Below are 17,016 nucleotides of genomic sequence, written 5' to 3'. Positions count from 1 at the left end.
TCCTGGATCTTCTCAGTGATTTTATTGGATTTTTAAATATCCTCCAAAAATTTCAACTCAAATATGAGCACAATAGGTGTTTTTTTTTTCCTATGCTTTCTGTTATGTTGCCACTTAAGGCCTGGCTTTTTCTGCATGTTTTAGAGGGAGTTCCATATTGGTGTAGAAAGCCAGTTCTTTCCCCATTCTTCAGTTCTGCCTCAGAGTCTTTAACCAGTCTTTGATTGATACTGAGTTAGTTGCAATTACTGCAAGTGATCTCTGTCAAGTGGACAACTCTAATTCCATATCATTTCATATAGGTCATATGCATTCATGGGCCGTATCCTCAGTAAGATTGCTGGGACAAAGCGAAGTACATTTGTGATTGTCAGTCATCATCACATTCTCTCCCATAGATGTCATACTTTCCTGTATAATATTTAACACTGGGGTTTCCCTACAGTTTTGCCAACAGGGCGTGTGGAACCTTTGATTTTTGTCACCCAGATGGGAACACATGAGTATCTCAAGGTTCTTTAAAGTTGACTTTCATCTAATGAGTAACATTGAGTAACCCTTGCTCTGCCCAGGATATGATGGCATTTCCCCCCCTTTTTTTGTGATCAGTCTAGCCTGGTAATAACCCTCTGACTTTATTGTTTTGTTGAATATTCATTATATTCTTCCTCTAATGTTTTGAAGGAGTTCTTTGTATGTTCAGGAAATTATCCCTTTATTTGGGATGAAGTACACTTTTCTTTTTCTGTTTTTGCTTTTGGTTATTCTTGATTTCATTTGTGCATCATTCATTCTCATATCCAAATGCCTTTGTTCACTTGTGCCTTTTTCTCATTTTTATAACTTTCCCTTGTTCCTTTAGATAGGATGCAAAGGTCACCCTCCTTGACTTGTCATCTATCCTGCCAGACCGTGTATCTCCTTCCTAACTACTGCTTTTATACTTTATCTTCTCTCTATCTTGCCTTAAGTTTTACATCTGTCTGTCTATCCACCCTTCCATTCTTCTACCCACCAATTTCCTATGTAAGGAGGGATACTTAGCTTATTTATGCCTATACTAGGAGCTCAAGCATTTGTTTAATAGATGTCTGTGGACTACATGACTAGACAAGTCAGCTGTTACCACTAACCATTACTCCCTTTAAAGTTTTAGCTGATCTTAATTGTCTGATGAAGTATGCGCAATGAGAATCCCTTTGTGTGTTTGTGCTCATGTGTGAGGGTGGAGACTAAAGATCAAAATCAGTTATCTTCCTCAATTGCTTTCCACCTTAAGTTCTGAGACAGAGCCCCTCACTGAATGTGGAGACCCACCAGACTAACTGGCTAGAAGTCCCAGGGATCCTGGGATGTTTCCATATCTCCAGTGTTGGGATTACAGGCATGTGCCACCATGCCAGGTTTTTATATGGATGTTGGAGATCTTTTCACACCCTCATATGTGCAGGGTAAATTACTTTACTGGTTGAGCCATCTTCCCTGTCCTTGAATAGACTTTAGAAAGAAAGGAAGAGAAGAAAGAAAGGAAGAAAAGAAGGAGGAAAGAAGGAAGAGCAAAAGAAAAAAAGAAGCTGAGAGGGTGAGAAGGTTTATATTTGTGGTCAAGGATGAGTCTAGGGTACTTTGTTGGCCTCAGCTGTGGGGCATGGGCTTCTTGGCCTCCAGTGAGAATTCTCATGGACCAATTTATTTTTCTCTTTCTGTGTAAACTCCAAGAGAACACAGAACATAGTAATCAGGCTGAAAGGTATTTTTGGTGTTGTTGTAGTTGTTATTTTATTGAAATGTATTTCATACTCATCAAAACAATGTGCTAATGTTTCATTCAAAAATATTCTCATCTGCATACTATGAGTCTATGTATTCTCATCTTCAAAGAAAGAACTCAGTTCAGGCCATGCATTGGATCCAAATTCAATTTATTTCATAAACATTGAAAACTAGAATCTTTTGTAGGCATGCCTCATGTCCCCCTTGAATTAAGTTAAATAGATCAATCAATCAATAAATACATAAATAAATAGGTAAGTGGTTGTGCATCAGAGGCCAGAAAGAAAAGACAGAATTTCTTTGAACAGAATGTGCCATAGTTTCTGTCAAGGTGGCTCTGAAAATGCAGGAGAGGTGAGGGAACCCTGGCTTGGCAGAAGACTAATGATTCCCCTGGAAACAGCGCTGGCCTGGGGAAGGCATTAGAAATTGTCCAGCCTATACTTCATGTGTCAGTACTAGGGATTGAGGCTTCACCCAGCATACATGGGCTTCCTAGGAAGAAACGAATTCCATGGTGAAGTCAACTAAATCCTGGCCGCTGTTGTTGCCCAGGAAAACGGGCTTATGCTCTGCTTGAGAGGTGCTGATGTACCAGTTGGGGAACTGTGCAGACTCAAACTCCACCTTGGTTTTGACTTCTATCTTATTGAAGACAAACCTCTTTTCCATCTTCTTCTTTGGGTATTGTCTGGGATCCACACTCTGCAGAAAGATAGAAAGAAGAGTTGTGTGAGAGAGAGAGAGAGAGAGAGAGAGAGAGAGAGAGAGAGAGAGAGAGAGAGAAATAGAGAGAGAGAGACAGAGAGAGAGAGAGAAAAAGAGAGAGAGAGGATAAAGATACCACAGTAGTTATGTTCACAGGCTGCTGGAGAGGAGATTGGTAAACAGGTTGTGGGGCTAGGGGGCCACATTCTTTACTGCTGGATCCCTATCTAACCACTGAAGGAGCCCTTTGTTTTCTCTGAATCCTAAGAGGAAGATCATATGGGTAGAAATATTTTTAAAAATGAAAATTATAACTCTAAGAATACCTAGTTTCCAGGTATTTTTTTTTTATCCCCCCCCTAAAGCCTGAATGGCATCAGCTTGGGAATGAAAATTTTGGTAGGAATGTTACAAGTGGTAAGCATCAACTACCTAGGGACTGATGGTGAATCGCTTCAATTGGGTAGTTCTCCAAACTGTCCTCCGTCAAATGAGGAATAAACTGTAGCCATGTGCAATCCTTTCCTCCTTAACACTGTATGATACATTGGTAGCCATAACCATGGTAGGGCATGATAAGAATAGCAAAATGGCTCAGTTTCTCCCACGGAGAGAGTGAGGTTTACATGCATTTAAAAGTTACGCTAATTTTACCCTATATTTATGTACATTGTCAAGAAGACCTCTGGCATTTTCTGGATGGTGGGGCAGGAGGATGTATGTCTGGGAAGTATGGAATTGCTGAGAGTCTTAAGAGAAGGGGATGGCCTCTCTGTCATCACTCACCTCCAGCTGCAGGGTGGGTGTGTCACCTTTCATCACACAGGACAGGTACAGATTCTTTCCCTTGAGGCCCAAGGCCACAGGTATCTTGTTGTTGCTTGTTTCTCCCTGTACAAAGCTCATGGAGAATACCACTGCAGAAAGGAGAGCAAACTGGGTCAAGAATACAGCAGAGTTGGGAGGACTCAGACTCCAGACTTGACCAGCAAAGCCCATATAGTTCTCTGTGGGAGAATCAGAAGGACTTCTTTGGGCACAGAATGGGCTAGCAGGGATTCTCATAGACAGTAGCAAGGACAGCGGGCTGAGCCAGGATCCCCTTGGGACCTCTTAGTAGCAGTAATGAAGATTGAAAGGGATCTCATTTAAGATCTAAGGAATAGAGCGCTTATGTTACTAGCAGGCTGTGTGCCCATTAACGTGAGAAGTACAATTTGGTCACTATGAAACCAGGTAAAGCTATGTTCCTAGAAGGGCTCAGGGGCCAGCACTTTTCAAGGAACATGGAACCCAAAGTGGGAACAACTGGCTTAGCTGGGGAGAGTGGCTTCAAAAAAGAGACACCCATTTTGATCTTAGTCACAGCAATCTCAATCAGCGGCCCCTGGCCACTGCCATGGCTCAGTCATAAAGAGCAGACAGCTCCTTCCAAAGCTTCTGAGATGAGAAGCCATGGAGAAGCACATGCCACTGCTGTCAGCTATTGCCCTCTTGGCCACAGTGGCGTGGTGCCAGGTCCATCCCTACATCTAAAAATACCCTCGCCACACTTGAAACATTTGTTATTATCAGCGAGAGATGTAAGTTCCTGATGGTCAGAAAATCTCCCTGGAGGAACTGTGTGGTATTGGATGGGAAAGATGTCAGGGCAAGGGACAGATTGGGAACAAAAATGGACATATCAGTTCTCTACCAACCACATTTCAGCCTCAAAATGAGGGAAAAAACCCACAGGCAGTTATGGCATGCCCACCAAATGACTCTACACTAATGGAGCATTGGCAACGTGCTACCCCCATACCACTGTGTGACTGGACTGGAAAATGGTTATAATTTACCACACACACACACACACACACACACACACACACACACACACACACACTTGTAATGTTCCATCTTAAAACACAGAGATCTAGTAAGCCTCCAGGAAGGAAACAAAGGTGTGCCTAGTTACCTTGTTGGTTTATATTCTGTCCATTGAGGTGGAGAGCTTTCAGCTCACAGGGATCAGACAGCACGAAGCATTTCTGTTGTTCATCTCGGAGCCTGCAGTGCAGCTGTCGAATGGGAACATCTGCCACGATCAGCTGATCATCCCAGGAGTCACAGAAGATGGGCTCTGAAGGTCAATGATCAGATGTTGTTTAGGTAGACAACCAGAAGAGTGAGCCCAGTGATGTGAAGCAGCAGAATTTGGTTTATTTAGTGACATCTAAGCATTCAGAGTCAAGGTTCTAATCTACTTTTTTTGTGGTGTGGAAAGAAATTGGAAGTGGGGTGATCTGGCACTATGAGACATCCTTCAGTGTTATGACCATTTGCTATGGATTAGCAGCAGTGCTATTACAGAAAATGTTGCTGGTAATGAGACTAGCTCCTCACGGACATTGTTGAGACTTCAAGCTCCAGTGTAAGCCAAAGTACTTGGAGAATGAATGGTCCAGTTGCAAATGTGAGCATCATTAAAACCTTTCAAGTCAATGAGCTCAGAATCTAACATTCATTTTGGAGGTTTCCTTGCTTTCTTCTAAGGGTTGAAAAGTCTACCTTTAAGGGCCTTCCACTTAAGAAGGGAAGTTGACTGCTAAGAGATGGACAGAGAAGGAGCAGAGAGAAGGTCTACTGTCTGCCCTTAGTTCTCATCAAGTACCTTCTTCAAAGATGAAGGAGAAGAAGGTTCTCAGATCCTCATCCTGGAAGGTCCACGGGCAAGGGACGGGTATGCCCCACAGCTTCTCCACTGCCACGATGACCGACGCCACCTGCCTAAAGCTCTTGTTGAGGTACTGCTTGGAGATTTGAAGCTGAATGCTCTCATCGGGATAGCTCAGGTCATGGCTTTGGAAGCAGCACTGTGGAGAAACCAGGCAGAGAGCACATTAGGTCATCAGACCAAGGAACTCCTACATTAACCAGAGAACTACAGGGGCCTGGGAGATAACCAAGTTCTTAACCACAATCCCTGTGTCTCTGGAGACCAAGTCTTACATGGTTTAACCAGAGGCACATGGCAGAAGACACAGGCTTCCTGATATTCTCTATACGAAACACCTTTTCTTCCTTATCTTTCTTGTGCAGAAGTCTCCTCACCACATAACTACAGCCACTTAAACCTTTCATCTTTTGGAGGTCCTCACTGCTCTAACACTGCACATTTAGTTTCTCATGACAACATGTTCCTGCTGTCTTATGTTTACCTGAGGCCACTCAGCAAACTCCCAGTTGTCCCCACACACCCCTTTCCTCAAAGACTTTTGGCAAACACTACTATAAGCAGCATTTCCGCTTGTGAAACATGCTACCACTGTCCTGCTCTTCAGAGAAACACTACCTTGAGGCCTAACCGAAGTTGCCTGGAGGCATGGGAATAGTTTCAAAGCTTGAAGGACAGTGGTGGATACTTTGAATGACATGAAGAAAAAGCTGACTGGGAGAGACGTCCCTGTGCAGAACAGAGGCTCCCAGTGAGAGCCAGGCTCTGGAGCAAGCAGTGGGGCCCCAGCCTGGCTGAGAAGGTTGGGGCTCCACCCAGGGCGCAGGTAACCAGCTATCATGGTCTTTAAAAGACACTCATTTAAGACTGAGGACTGGAGTTTGCAGCTGTGGGAGGAGGTCATAAACTTGAGAAAAGAGTCTGAGAAAAGCAGCTGCCCCCTGACCCAGGCAGTGATCTGGCTGGGCGGATGCCATGCCACATTAGAGAGTTATCACCAAGGAAAGAGGAAGGGATAGCTGGGACATGGACATGGCTTTTCATGAGAGTGAGTCTGAGCAATGTCCACATGCTAGGATGGACTCGGCCAGTGCTGAAGACGGCTCAGAATTGAAAGTTGCAGAATGTCAACGTCTTGGGAAGCTTCTGGCTCAGACCCTGTGTTTCTGAGATGAGAGCCAAAAGGGCACAGTAACTTGTCTAAGGTCACAAGTTAGTTTTTTTTAAATCCAGGTTAATTTCTTTATTTACTACTTCTTATTGTCTTAATCTCTTCCTTAGGAACATAAGAAACTATTCTACAGTAGAGAAGAAAGATATGCCAATCCTAAAGGTCACCCTCTCTGGTTTACATGGAGTTCGACGTAAGAGATCAGAGCAGGCCTTATCCTTCTGAAGGGAGGACTGAATGTGTATTGAAGACTTGACTGTTTTTCTAGCATAAAACACCATGATCACTACCAGCAAGTCTTGGTGAGTGACTACAGCCTAAAGGTAGTTGTGTGGAAGCTAGGACAGTGTGTGGGTTGCCTGAATCTGTTTCAGTGAAAGAGGCAAATTTATGCATCACAAAATATACTTGGAGCAAGGAAGTCCAGTATCCCTCACCCTGCTTGGTGTGAGACCCACCACAGGTTGGGAGCTAAGACCCAAGTCTCACCTTCATCTTTTGGGACCCATCAACCTCAAAGAACAGGTCATTTTCATCACTGTAACGAAAACAGTTGTTGGTTAATCTATGTCTCCTTGTCAATAGAGAGCAATACTGTGCATACAAATCTTCACTGTTAATAAAGCTGTGCATAGAATGACCTTCAAAGCTTTCTGAAGATTTCTGGCAAGTTCCATTGTGTTGTGAAAGCAAGAATCTAGAAGCAGATTTTTGGCCAGGTAGGTGGGTATTATTGGTGCTCTCTGTTGGATTCCGACACTTAAGTTTTCAGCTAGCAGAGATAGCTAAAAGCTGAGCTTTAGCCCCTTCTTCTGAGCCAGACTTTGCAAACAGGGCTCCTGTACTGCCCTTCATCTTAAGGCTGGATTTGGTAGACAAACTAAAGACAAATCAGCCATTAATGCAGATTGATTTGAATTCTGATAGCCACCCAAGGAGGTGAGCTGGGGACAGTCAGACCTCTGAGCATACATAGCTCTTCATTCCCAAAAGCAGAGCCTTGAATACATGACCCTTCTTCAGCTCCCCACTGACCTGTGGAAAGCTATCATTTCACTGTTGAGTTCAGGAACAGTTGCCATAGCTGCTTCAGACACCTGTGTGGAAAGAGAAATGAGTGGTCATGCACAGTGTTAGCTTCCTGCTGGCTACCTTCATTTGAATTTCTCTCAGCTCTAGCTCAGGATGGGCACATAAACACTTATCTCTGAGGAATGAATGAATGAATGAATGAATGAATTGAGGAGCTATTGTATGGGTCTAAAACAGTGGTTCTCAACCTTTCCCAGGGGTCACCTAAGACCATGGGAAAGCATAGATATTTACATCGTAACTCATACCAGTAGCAAAATAACAGTTGTGAAGTAGCAATGGAAATAATTTTGTGGTTGGGGTCACCACAACATGAAGAACTGTATTGAAAGGTCACAGCATTAGGAAGATTGAGGACCACTGGTCTAGAAGAAAACAAGAATTGGGCTAAACCCCAGACAGAAACTTTTCGAATAGACAACTCTCAGATGTCAGCTGCTATATGAACAGCATTCATTTCCAGAGTATGTCATAAGCCATATAGCCTTACAGCTAATTTTTTTAAGAATAAAAAAGTACAGAGAGAGAGAGAGAATGAGAGAGAGGATGAGACAGACAGAGAGAGAGAGAGAGAGAGAGAGAGGGAGGGAGAAAGAGGGAGAAAGAGGGAGGGAGGGAGAGCCTTTCTCTGAGGACTTAATTGTGAGAGGTAAATCTTACTTGCACAGGAAGCCTGGCTGGAGAGGATTCTCGATCAGCTTGTTTAGCCTCGAGCCACCACAAGTTTGCTGTCCACTAGTTCTCCCTCACTGTTTTATAGCTTCAAAAGCAGAAGTGCAGAGCTGAGAAATTTTCCCTTGGGGTAACTGATTTCACAACCAAGTCAAAGGCGCAGGGAGGGGGAGAAGATTGATGGGAACTCTTAGGGGAAGAGCCTGTTGTTACCCCGAAGAAATAATTTCTAATCCCTGGAAGTTCAAGGGGTGGCAAACCATGACACATCGGCAAGTGTGTCATTGTGGAAACAGGCATTATTTTTCTCTGAACTATTGTGCAGATGGGGTCAATATTAAAATACTGGGTTTTCCTGGGTTAGCTGAACATTTTTGGTTAGGATGTCTGGAACAAAGAAGGACATGTAGGTGCATACCCACTAATGTATCATGCCTCGTGCCTCCTTGTGTTTAAGCTGAGGAAGCTTCCCTGTTGGAGTGTGAAACCATGTGTGATGCTCTGCCAATAGTCCACCAGGTCTGGCTTGAGAGTTCTGTGCTCCAGTCCTGGAGTTGTCTATCACTGTGTTGACAGGGATGTCTGGAGAGACATTTACTCTTCCTTGCATGGTGCACGGGAAACACAGTATGCAGGCATCTGTGTAGGCTGGTCATAGGATAGAGGAACCCTGGAGGCATGTTTATGGAGTTCAGTAATGTTAGGGAGCTAGGTACCCTAATCAGCCTCATATCAGTGCTTGGTGGTCAGTAAAAATGAGCCTGGATTAAGTTGCATCCTGCAAAGGAGACGAGTGAGGGATATCATGTTCATGATCGCAGTTCAGCTTGGAAGATGTAGAGAGATTCTTTGCCTGAAAAGTGTTTTGGCAAATGTTGTGGAATATTAGTTTAAATATGTGACATTCATTTATGCTGTTGCATTGCCAATAGCTAGCAGGAGAGACAGATAGTCAGGGCTGTGAGGCAGAGAGAATAAATAGGAGGAGAAATCTAGGCTTTAGGGAAGAACACAGAGGGAAGAGGGAGGAGAGAGAGAGAGAGAGAGAGAGAGAGGAGGACATCAGGGGCCAGCCACACAGCTGGCTTGAAGTAAAGAAGAAAGGTGGAAAGCCCAGAGGCAAAACATAGTTAAAGAGAGGCAGGATAATTTAAGTCAGAAAAGCTGTTTAGAAACAAGTCAAGCTAAGGACAGGCATTCATAAGTAAAAATAAGCCTCCATGTATTTATTTGGGAGCTGGACCCCCAAGATAAAAAACCAAGACAAACAAACAATCAAATAAAAACCTGGAAAATTCTTGTTTCTCTAAGATGCTGGAGAGTTTGATAACTCCAAGCATTACTCCACTGTTAACTCAGAGAGCAGCAGAGTGCCTGCCCAGGGCTGCCTTCCTGCTTGGACCGGATGAACAACCAGGTCATATGAAAGGTGCACACAGCCCCTTGGGTTATGGTACAGTCGTCATTAGAGTCCTCAGTGGAAGCCCAACTTATTCTCCGGTCCCCCAGAGAGTCTGTGAACCCTAGTAGAGCCAAGTCTAGCACAGTGTCTAGCATAGGGATGCAGTCAGGAGGGGCAGCCTGGGGCTGCAGGAATTTGACAATGTGTTCATTCAAATGAGCTTCTCCCTAGTGTGTTCTGGGTACCCAGCTTTTTCTTCAGCGCCCAAGGAAAATACACAGAGAGAACTGGAAACAGGGAGACACCAGACTCTACTATGGAACAAGGTTTGCTCACCAAGCAGCCTTCTTTTGCCTATTAGGCTCCCAGTATCTTGATTTCAGGGAAACAAGCAGAAGAATCTGATCTTCAATCAACTATGTTTGATCTGAAATCTGAAGACAGTTTAGGGACTCAGTTTCACCTGGGTTTGGTGAGCAATAATCAGTTCCCAGCAGTGAGACCTAAGGAGATTTATTTTCATTTATTTATTATCTGATTTATTATCACCAGATAATGATCTGATGATCTGGCTAGACTTGGTGGTACACTTTTAATCCCAGTACTCAGGAGGCAGAGGCAGAAGGATTTCTGTGAGTTCAAAGACAGCCTGGTCTACAAAGTGAATTCTAGGACAGCCAGGACTGTTACACAGAGAAACCCTGTCTCAACACCCCCAATCCCTCCCCTCCCCCACAAAACAATAGGAGCCTGCTATTGCCAGGAAGTGGTGGTGGCACATGCTATTTTAAAATTTTCTTCTTATTCTGTGTGTCTTTTACACCATGTATCTTGATCCTCCATCTTTCCCCTCATCCCTTCATATCTGCTCTCCACCTCTGCACCCACCCCAATAAAAAATATTTAAGAGAAAAAGGGGGAAATTAAAAATCTTATTATGGAAGCTGCAGTGTGACACAGCGAGTCATGCAGTAAACCCCTTTGTCCATTCATCTTTACTTGCAAGTGTTCATTGCAAAGAGTCCTTGGCCTGGTTTCACTACACTACCTCTGCTGGGCCCTCACTGGGACTCCTCCTGGTTATCTGTTGTTGCCCTGAGTCGTGGAAATCAAGGACTCTGGTCATAACCCTGGTTCTGTTCCTGGGCGGCTTCAGGGTTGGTCAGTATACCAACCCTCCCCTGTCCTCACCACCAGGGTGAGCTCTCCAGCATTGCCCCAGCTAATTCAGCTCTTGTAGCAATGAGGGAGGGGGTGGGGCCAGCTCTCCTGCTTTCACACCCTCAGGGTCCTCTCTCCCATCCTTACACCAGCGGGGCCAGCTCGATGGTGTTGCCCAGGTGAGGTGCAGGGGCCACTCTCCTGAATGCTGCAGCTGGTGAGAGGCAGGGGCAGCCCTCCTGCTCTTATGAGCCCAGGGCCAGCTTCTCCACCTGTCTCGGGTGTTGATGGGTGGGGGATGGGGAGAAGGTCATCTCCTCCACCCATGCTGCCACATGTCAGATGAGTAATAAGGACAGTTCTCCCTTGTTCACAACATTGGGGGCTGGATCACCCTCACCTTCATCCACCAGGTAGCTCTGCTGTGCTGCTTAGGCAGGGGGCAGGACTTGCTTCCTGGAGTGCTGCAGCTGGCAAGGGGGAGGGTCAGAACTCATGTCTGTTGCAGATAGTGAGGGGCAAGGGATAAGGGGGACATCTCTGCTGCTCCCACACTGCCACATGACAGACACTAGTAGGGACAGCGTTGACTCTACTGTGCCCAGGCAAGGTGCAAGACCTGCGCTCCTGAGTGCTGCAGCTGGCAGGGCGCAGGGACAGCTCTCCCTTTCTTTCTGTTTATTTATTTATTATTTATTTTTATTACTTTACATATTGATCCCATTTCCCTCTGCCTCCTTCCCTCTCCCTCCCTCCCTCCCTCCCTCCCATCCCCCCCCCCAGCAGGGAGGGTGATGCCTTCCAGGAGGGATCAACAAAATCTGTCAAGTCATTTGGAGTAGGGTCTAGGCCCTCCCTCCTGCCTCTAGGTTAAGGGAGTATCCCTCCATGGGGGATGTGCTCCCAGAGTCCTTTCGTGCACCAGGGTTACATCCTGGTTCCATTGTCTGTCAGAGGTCCCTTAGACTGCCCAGGCCTTCTAACTGAGACCCATGTTCAGGGGGTCTGAGTCAGTCCAATGCTGGTTTCCCAGCTGAGCCCTCATCTGGTAGCTGATGGAAACAGAAGCAGATACCCACAGCTGAACCCTGAGCCGAACTGGAATCCAGACACAGAGAGGGGAAGGAGTGATAAGAACATGGGGACGGACAAGACCAGGCTCCAGAAACCCACAGAGACAGCTGACCAGCTCTCCCTTTCTTATGTTCACAGTGCCAGGCTCTCCAGCTTCCTCAGGCATTGATGGGCTGGGGAGGGGAGGGGGGAGGAGGACATCTGTCCCCCACCCATGCTGCCACAAAACAAAGGAGAAATGGGGACAGTTCTCCCATGCTAGAAACTTTGGGGCTGGCTCCCCCATACCTCTGCTAATAGGGTTGGTTCCATTGTGCTGCCCTGATGAGGGTGGCACATGCTTTTAATCCCAGCACTCAGGAAGCAGAGGCAGATGGATTTCTGTAAGTTTGAGGCCATCGTAGTCTAATAGTCTACAGTAGTAGCCAGGGCTACACAGGAAAATCTTTCCTCAAAAACAAAACAAAACAAAACAAAAAAGATTCATGATCTGGTCCAGAGGTCCTGTCTGCGCCATTTGGTACATTTGCCTGTTCTGACTTCACAGGACCCATATTTGAAATTAATCACGGGAACCCAAGCCTGCTTAGAGGGACTGCTACCTTTCTCAGAGTCTTCGTGCAGGGCCGGAGGGTCAGATGCTTTTGTAGGGCTGTTCTGACAGAGAATATTAAAGACACTTTTAGTCTGCTGATATGAGCTGGGCAGAGCCAGGGAGGGTGAAAGCCAGGGACAGGATAGGTTTATGAGGGACCTGAGCATTAGCTCCCGGTCCTTTCTCCCTGAGTGACTTGTCAGGAACCTTAAACTCCATCCAGTTGCAGCATCTTCTTCACCATCTTCAAATCACAACTTCCAAAACCTGAGCCTGACATGGGAGAGGATCCCATGACCTAGGCAGGCAGTGGGATCGAGGGAGACCATATGGATGAAGACAGGTTGTCATTTAAATGTGACTAACAGAGGAAGATACTGAGTTGAGGAGATGAGCAGTGACTGGTCCCATGCAATCATGAGGCTGAAGAGTATTTTTCTTCTACAGGGAAATTTTGGAACCATGGGGCAATGTCTTTGGTACTCTACTATTCTGTCATACCTCATCCTGGACTTGCTGCTTGGACTCCAAGCCTCCTCCCCTTGGTGTATAGAGCTGGCAAGTTGCACAATATATGTATCAAACCCTGTCTCTCAGGCCATACTTCCTTTTGGTCCTCAATGAGTAGAAAATAACTCACTATAGGAATTGTACTGCAGGGGTGTGGTATAGTGATGACGGTGTTGATGACTGTGTAGACCAAGGAAATGAACAAAGCAAAAGAGGACGTTGGCAATGCCCCGATAGCAGGGGATGCTCTAGCTTTTGGGGAATTCTTCAGCTTTTGACTCACTCAGCCCTTTTCAGCTGTAAGATTCCCTCTACCCTAGCATCCCATGCCACCAAGATGGAACAGGTGTTTCTTGAAAGCAGCAAGTGCCTTGGCACCTGCCTTAGTTACTTTTCTATTGCTGAAATAAATGTGAATGAATACACTCTGAGCCCAGTCTGGCCTCAAAGCCATGGCAACCCTCCTGCCTCTGTCTCCCAAGGACTGAGATTACAGACACAAGCTCCCACATCCACTGATGTATGTGCTCCCATTGGGTTCTTCCTTCTTTGTTTAGCTTCTTGATCAGGACAGAGCTGAGCAATGTGTGTCCCCACTCCTTTCCCCAGACCTTGTCTCATTCTGGGAGTTGCTGTCTTAGCACAGTTCTTAGGAGTCTGTTGTTTTTCCATCATCTTTTCTGTACTGGCTAGTTTTATGTCAACTTGATACAGACACAAGTTAGACTCATCAGAGAGGAAGGAGCCTCCATATACCGAGCTCTAGGTGGGTCTGTAGGACATTTTAGTAATTGGTGCTTTATGGGGGAGGGCCCAACCCATTAAGGGTAGTGCCATCCCTGGGCGTGTGGTCCCGGGTTCTATAAGAAAGCAGATTGAAAAAGCCATGACGATCAAGCTGGGAAGTAGCATTCCTCCATGGCCTCTGCATCAGCTCCTGCCTCAAGGTTCCTGCCCTGCTTGCGTTCCTGTCCTGAATTCCTATGATGAACTGTGATGTGAAAGCATAAGTTGAATAAACCTTTTGCTCCCCAAGTTTCTTTGCTCATGCTGTTTCATTATGGCAATAGTAACCCAAACTAAGACAAGTTTTGGTGCCAGGATCGTTGAGTGCTCTGACAGACCTGGCCATACATTTTGGGGAGGATTGTGGAAGGGCTTTGAAACTTTGTGCAAGAAAAGTCATTGAGTATTCAATGCTTGTGAGCTGTTCTGTAGGAACTTGATAAGAATGTTGAGGGAAATGCAGACAACGGAGGCCTGGCTTGTTAAGTTTCAGTGGGAAGTTTAACGACTATTGGGACCACAGTTACTTTTAATTAAAATTCTGTGGTTCTGGTTTACTGAGGCTGAAGAATCAGATATGATTAACAAGATACCAGAACTACTAGGGTGAAACCTTTGCTGAGACGCTGGATGCTGGTCAGCTGAGCTGAGAAGTTAGCAGTGATTAAGGAGTGATCGGCATCACTGAGGTGAAATCTGGCTAGTGTTTCCTGAGAGTCAGCGCACAGGAGCTGTGTTCCAGAGATGGCCAAGGTTGTACCTATGCTGGCAGCCAAATTTGGTCATGTATACCACCGGGTGGTACTGGGTTTGAAGGCGTGATGGAGTCATGCAGAGCATCTGAGGCTTGACACTGTGGGAGGCCATTGGAGAAGGTCCAGCCTCAGTAGTGGCTGAAGGCCTCAGATGGAAGGGGTCATGCAGAGAAGCTGAGGCTTGTCACCATGAGAAGGGCCCAGGAGAGGCTATTTGTGGGAGTGTAGCTCACGTGCAGCAGAAGACCCCAGTGTTTTGGAAATGTGAGTGCCATGGGATGATCACCAAGAACAGTAGCAGTGTGGAGTGGAGCTGGAACCTAGAAAACAAGCTGTGTGTGTGTGGCAGATGGCAGAGCTGGAGAAGGAGTCCAGAAGATGGTGACTGGATTCCAGACATTAAACATTGATTATTTACACTTTGTTTTTTAATCTTAAGGGATTTGGGAATTTAGGATTTGGCACTGTGATCTTCAGAAAATTGTACTTGTTTGTTTCACAATTATTTTTTAATTTATGTGGATGGGTATGTTGCTTGAATGCATGTCTGTGCACCATGTGTATGCAATGCCTGCAGAACTCCCTGGGACTGGAGTTACTAGGTGGTGATAAGCTACCATGTGGGTGCTAGGAATTGAACCACAGGGCTCTAGAAGAAAAGTTGGTGCTCTTAACTGCTAAGCCAACTCTCCACTATTTTGCAGTAACAGTTTTATTATTATTCATTATTGTGTACCTACGGGGTGTGTGGTTGCATGTATGGTACGCATGTGAAGGTCAGAGTTGTTACTCTCCTTTCACCTTTTCATGGTTCTGGGGATTAAACTCGGGTCGCATGGCCTGCGTGGCTAGCACCTTTGACCCAGGAGGCCATCTCACCACTTGTGTATTGTGGTTTTGAAGCAGCCTCACTGTTCAGGTTGGCTTTGAATTCAAGATCCTTTGTCTCAGCCTCTTAAGTGCTGGGATTATGGGTTTGCATTATCACGTCCATCCATGATCTTCTGTTTCAAGGCCTCTGCCCTTACTCTCAGGACGTCACTTCCAGTTATCCCACTTCCTGTTTTGGATCAAAGAACTCGGAAAAGGTACAGACAGGTTCCAGTGAAGATTCTCTTTTCCTCCCTTATCTAGAATAAGAGAAACTTAAATAAAGGAACTAATGCATGAGCCTTGTAATATATGATCCCCAACACCTTTCTCTTAATGGATGGGCTGTTATTATACCTCCAAGAGACCATTGAAAGCTTGGCTTTCCTTTATAGCTAGCAGAAACAGCTCTAGGTAGATAGGTACATGTCTTTCTGTTCAATTTCCTTATTTACAATGGGGAGAAATGTTCTGGAAATATCTGTTACAAAAAGATTTATTTATTTTCAATGTGTGTGTGAGTGTATTGCCTGCATGTATACATGTGTACCACATACATGCCTGGTGCCTGTGCAGGTTAGAAGAGAGCATCAGATTTTTTTCTTTATTATTTTTTCTTATTTTACATATTGATCCCAGTTCCTTCTCCCTCCCTCCCTTTCATAACCCCCCTCCACAGGGAGGGTGATGCCTTCCAGAAGGGATCATCAAAATTTGTCAAGTCATTTGGATCTAGGCCTCCCTCTTGCCTCTCGGTTAAGGGAGTATCCCTCCATGGGGAATGTGCTCCCAAAGTCCTTTCATGCACCAGGGATACATCCTGTTTCCACTGTCAGAGGTCCCTTAGACTGCCCAGGCCTTCTAACTGAGACCCATGCTCAGGGGGTCTGAGTTGGTTCAATGCTGGTTTCCAAGTTATCAGTCTGGGGGATCCATGAGCTCCCCGTTGTTCAGGTCAGCTGTTTCTGTGGGTTTGTCCAGCCTGGTCTTGACCCCTTTGCTTATTACTCCTTCATTTCTGCAACTGGATTCCAGGAGTTTAGCGCAATGTTTAGCTGTGGCTGTCTGCTTCTGTTCCCATCAGCTAGATGAGGGCTCTATTATGGCATATAAGTGAGTTATCAACCTCATTATCAGAGAAGGACATTTAAGGTAGCCTTGTTAGTTGGGGTCATCCTTGTAGGTCTCTGGACATTTCTCTAGAGTCAGTTTTCTCTTCAAACCTATAATGGCTCCCTCTATTATGGCATCTCTCTCTCTCTCTCTTTTTTTTTTTTTTTTTTTTTGCTCTTGTCTATTTGTCTCTGGACTCAATCTTCCTGGTCCCACATGTCTCCTCTCCTCCCCTTCTCTTTCACCTAACTCCCTTTCCACTCACTACCACCCACCCTGCTCCCAATAGAGCATCAGACTTTTGAATGGAGTTACAAAGAGTTGTGAGCCATCATGTGAGCTCTGGAAAAGAATCTGGGTCCTTTGTAAGAGCAGCCCTCTCTCCTGCACCTGCTAAGGTTTTCTAAAAGGGCAGATAGTTCAGGTACAATGACTCAGTTTTGCTATTGCTTCAGAAAAGCAGTCAGAAGTTATACATAGTTCAAGGGGCTTCTGTGGGGAGCACAGCACAAAGGTTCCTGAACCCCAGTTCTCTGGAGAAACCTGAAATGTTAAGCACATGGGATTGCCCCCTCAAAGGAATGGATGTAAAAAACTGTTCTTCTGTTTAGAAAG

General features: G+C 45.4%; 1 protein-coding gene across 1 annotated transcript; it reads right to left on the bottom strand.

Moving 5' to 3' along the window:
• Positions 1 to 1,905: 1,905 nt before the first annotated feature.
• On the bottom strand, positions 1,906 to 8,209 carry Il1b (interleukin 1 beta). Its single transcript, XM_051183414.1, has 7 exons — positions 8,124 to 8,209; positions 7,407 to 7,468; positions 6,861 to 6,909; positions 5,138 to 5,339; positions 4,442 to 4,606; positions 3,268 to 3,398; positions 1,906 to 2,478 (listed from the first exon to the last, which is right to left on the bottom strand). The coding sequence occupies exons 2-7, from the start codon at positions 7,451 to 7,453 to the stop codon at positions 2,269 to 2,271; spliced, it is 804 nt and encodes a 267-aa protein (XP_051039371.1). The 5' UTR covers positions 7,454 to 7,468; positions 8,124 to 8,209; the 3' UTR covers positions 1,906 to 2,268.
• Between the last annotated feature and the right edge of the window lie 8,807 nt (positions 8,210 to 17,016).

Source organism: Phodopus roborovskii, unplaced genomic scaffold (assembly GCF_943737965.1).
Source record: "Phodopus roborovskii unplaced genomic scaffold, PHOROB, whole genome shotgun sequence".
NCBI lineage: Eukaryota > Metazoa > Chordata > Mammalia > Rodentia > Cricetidae > Phodopus > Phodopus roborovskii.
Note: the sequence above shows the minus strand (reverse complement) of the source record. Positions and strands in the feature narration are given on the sequence as shown.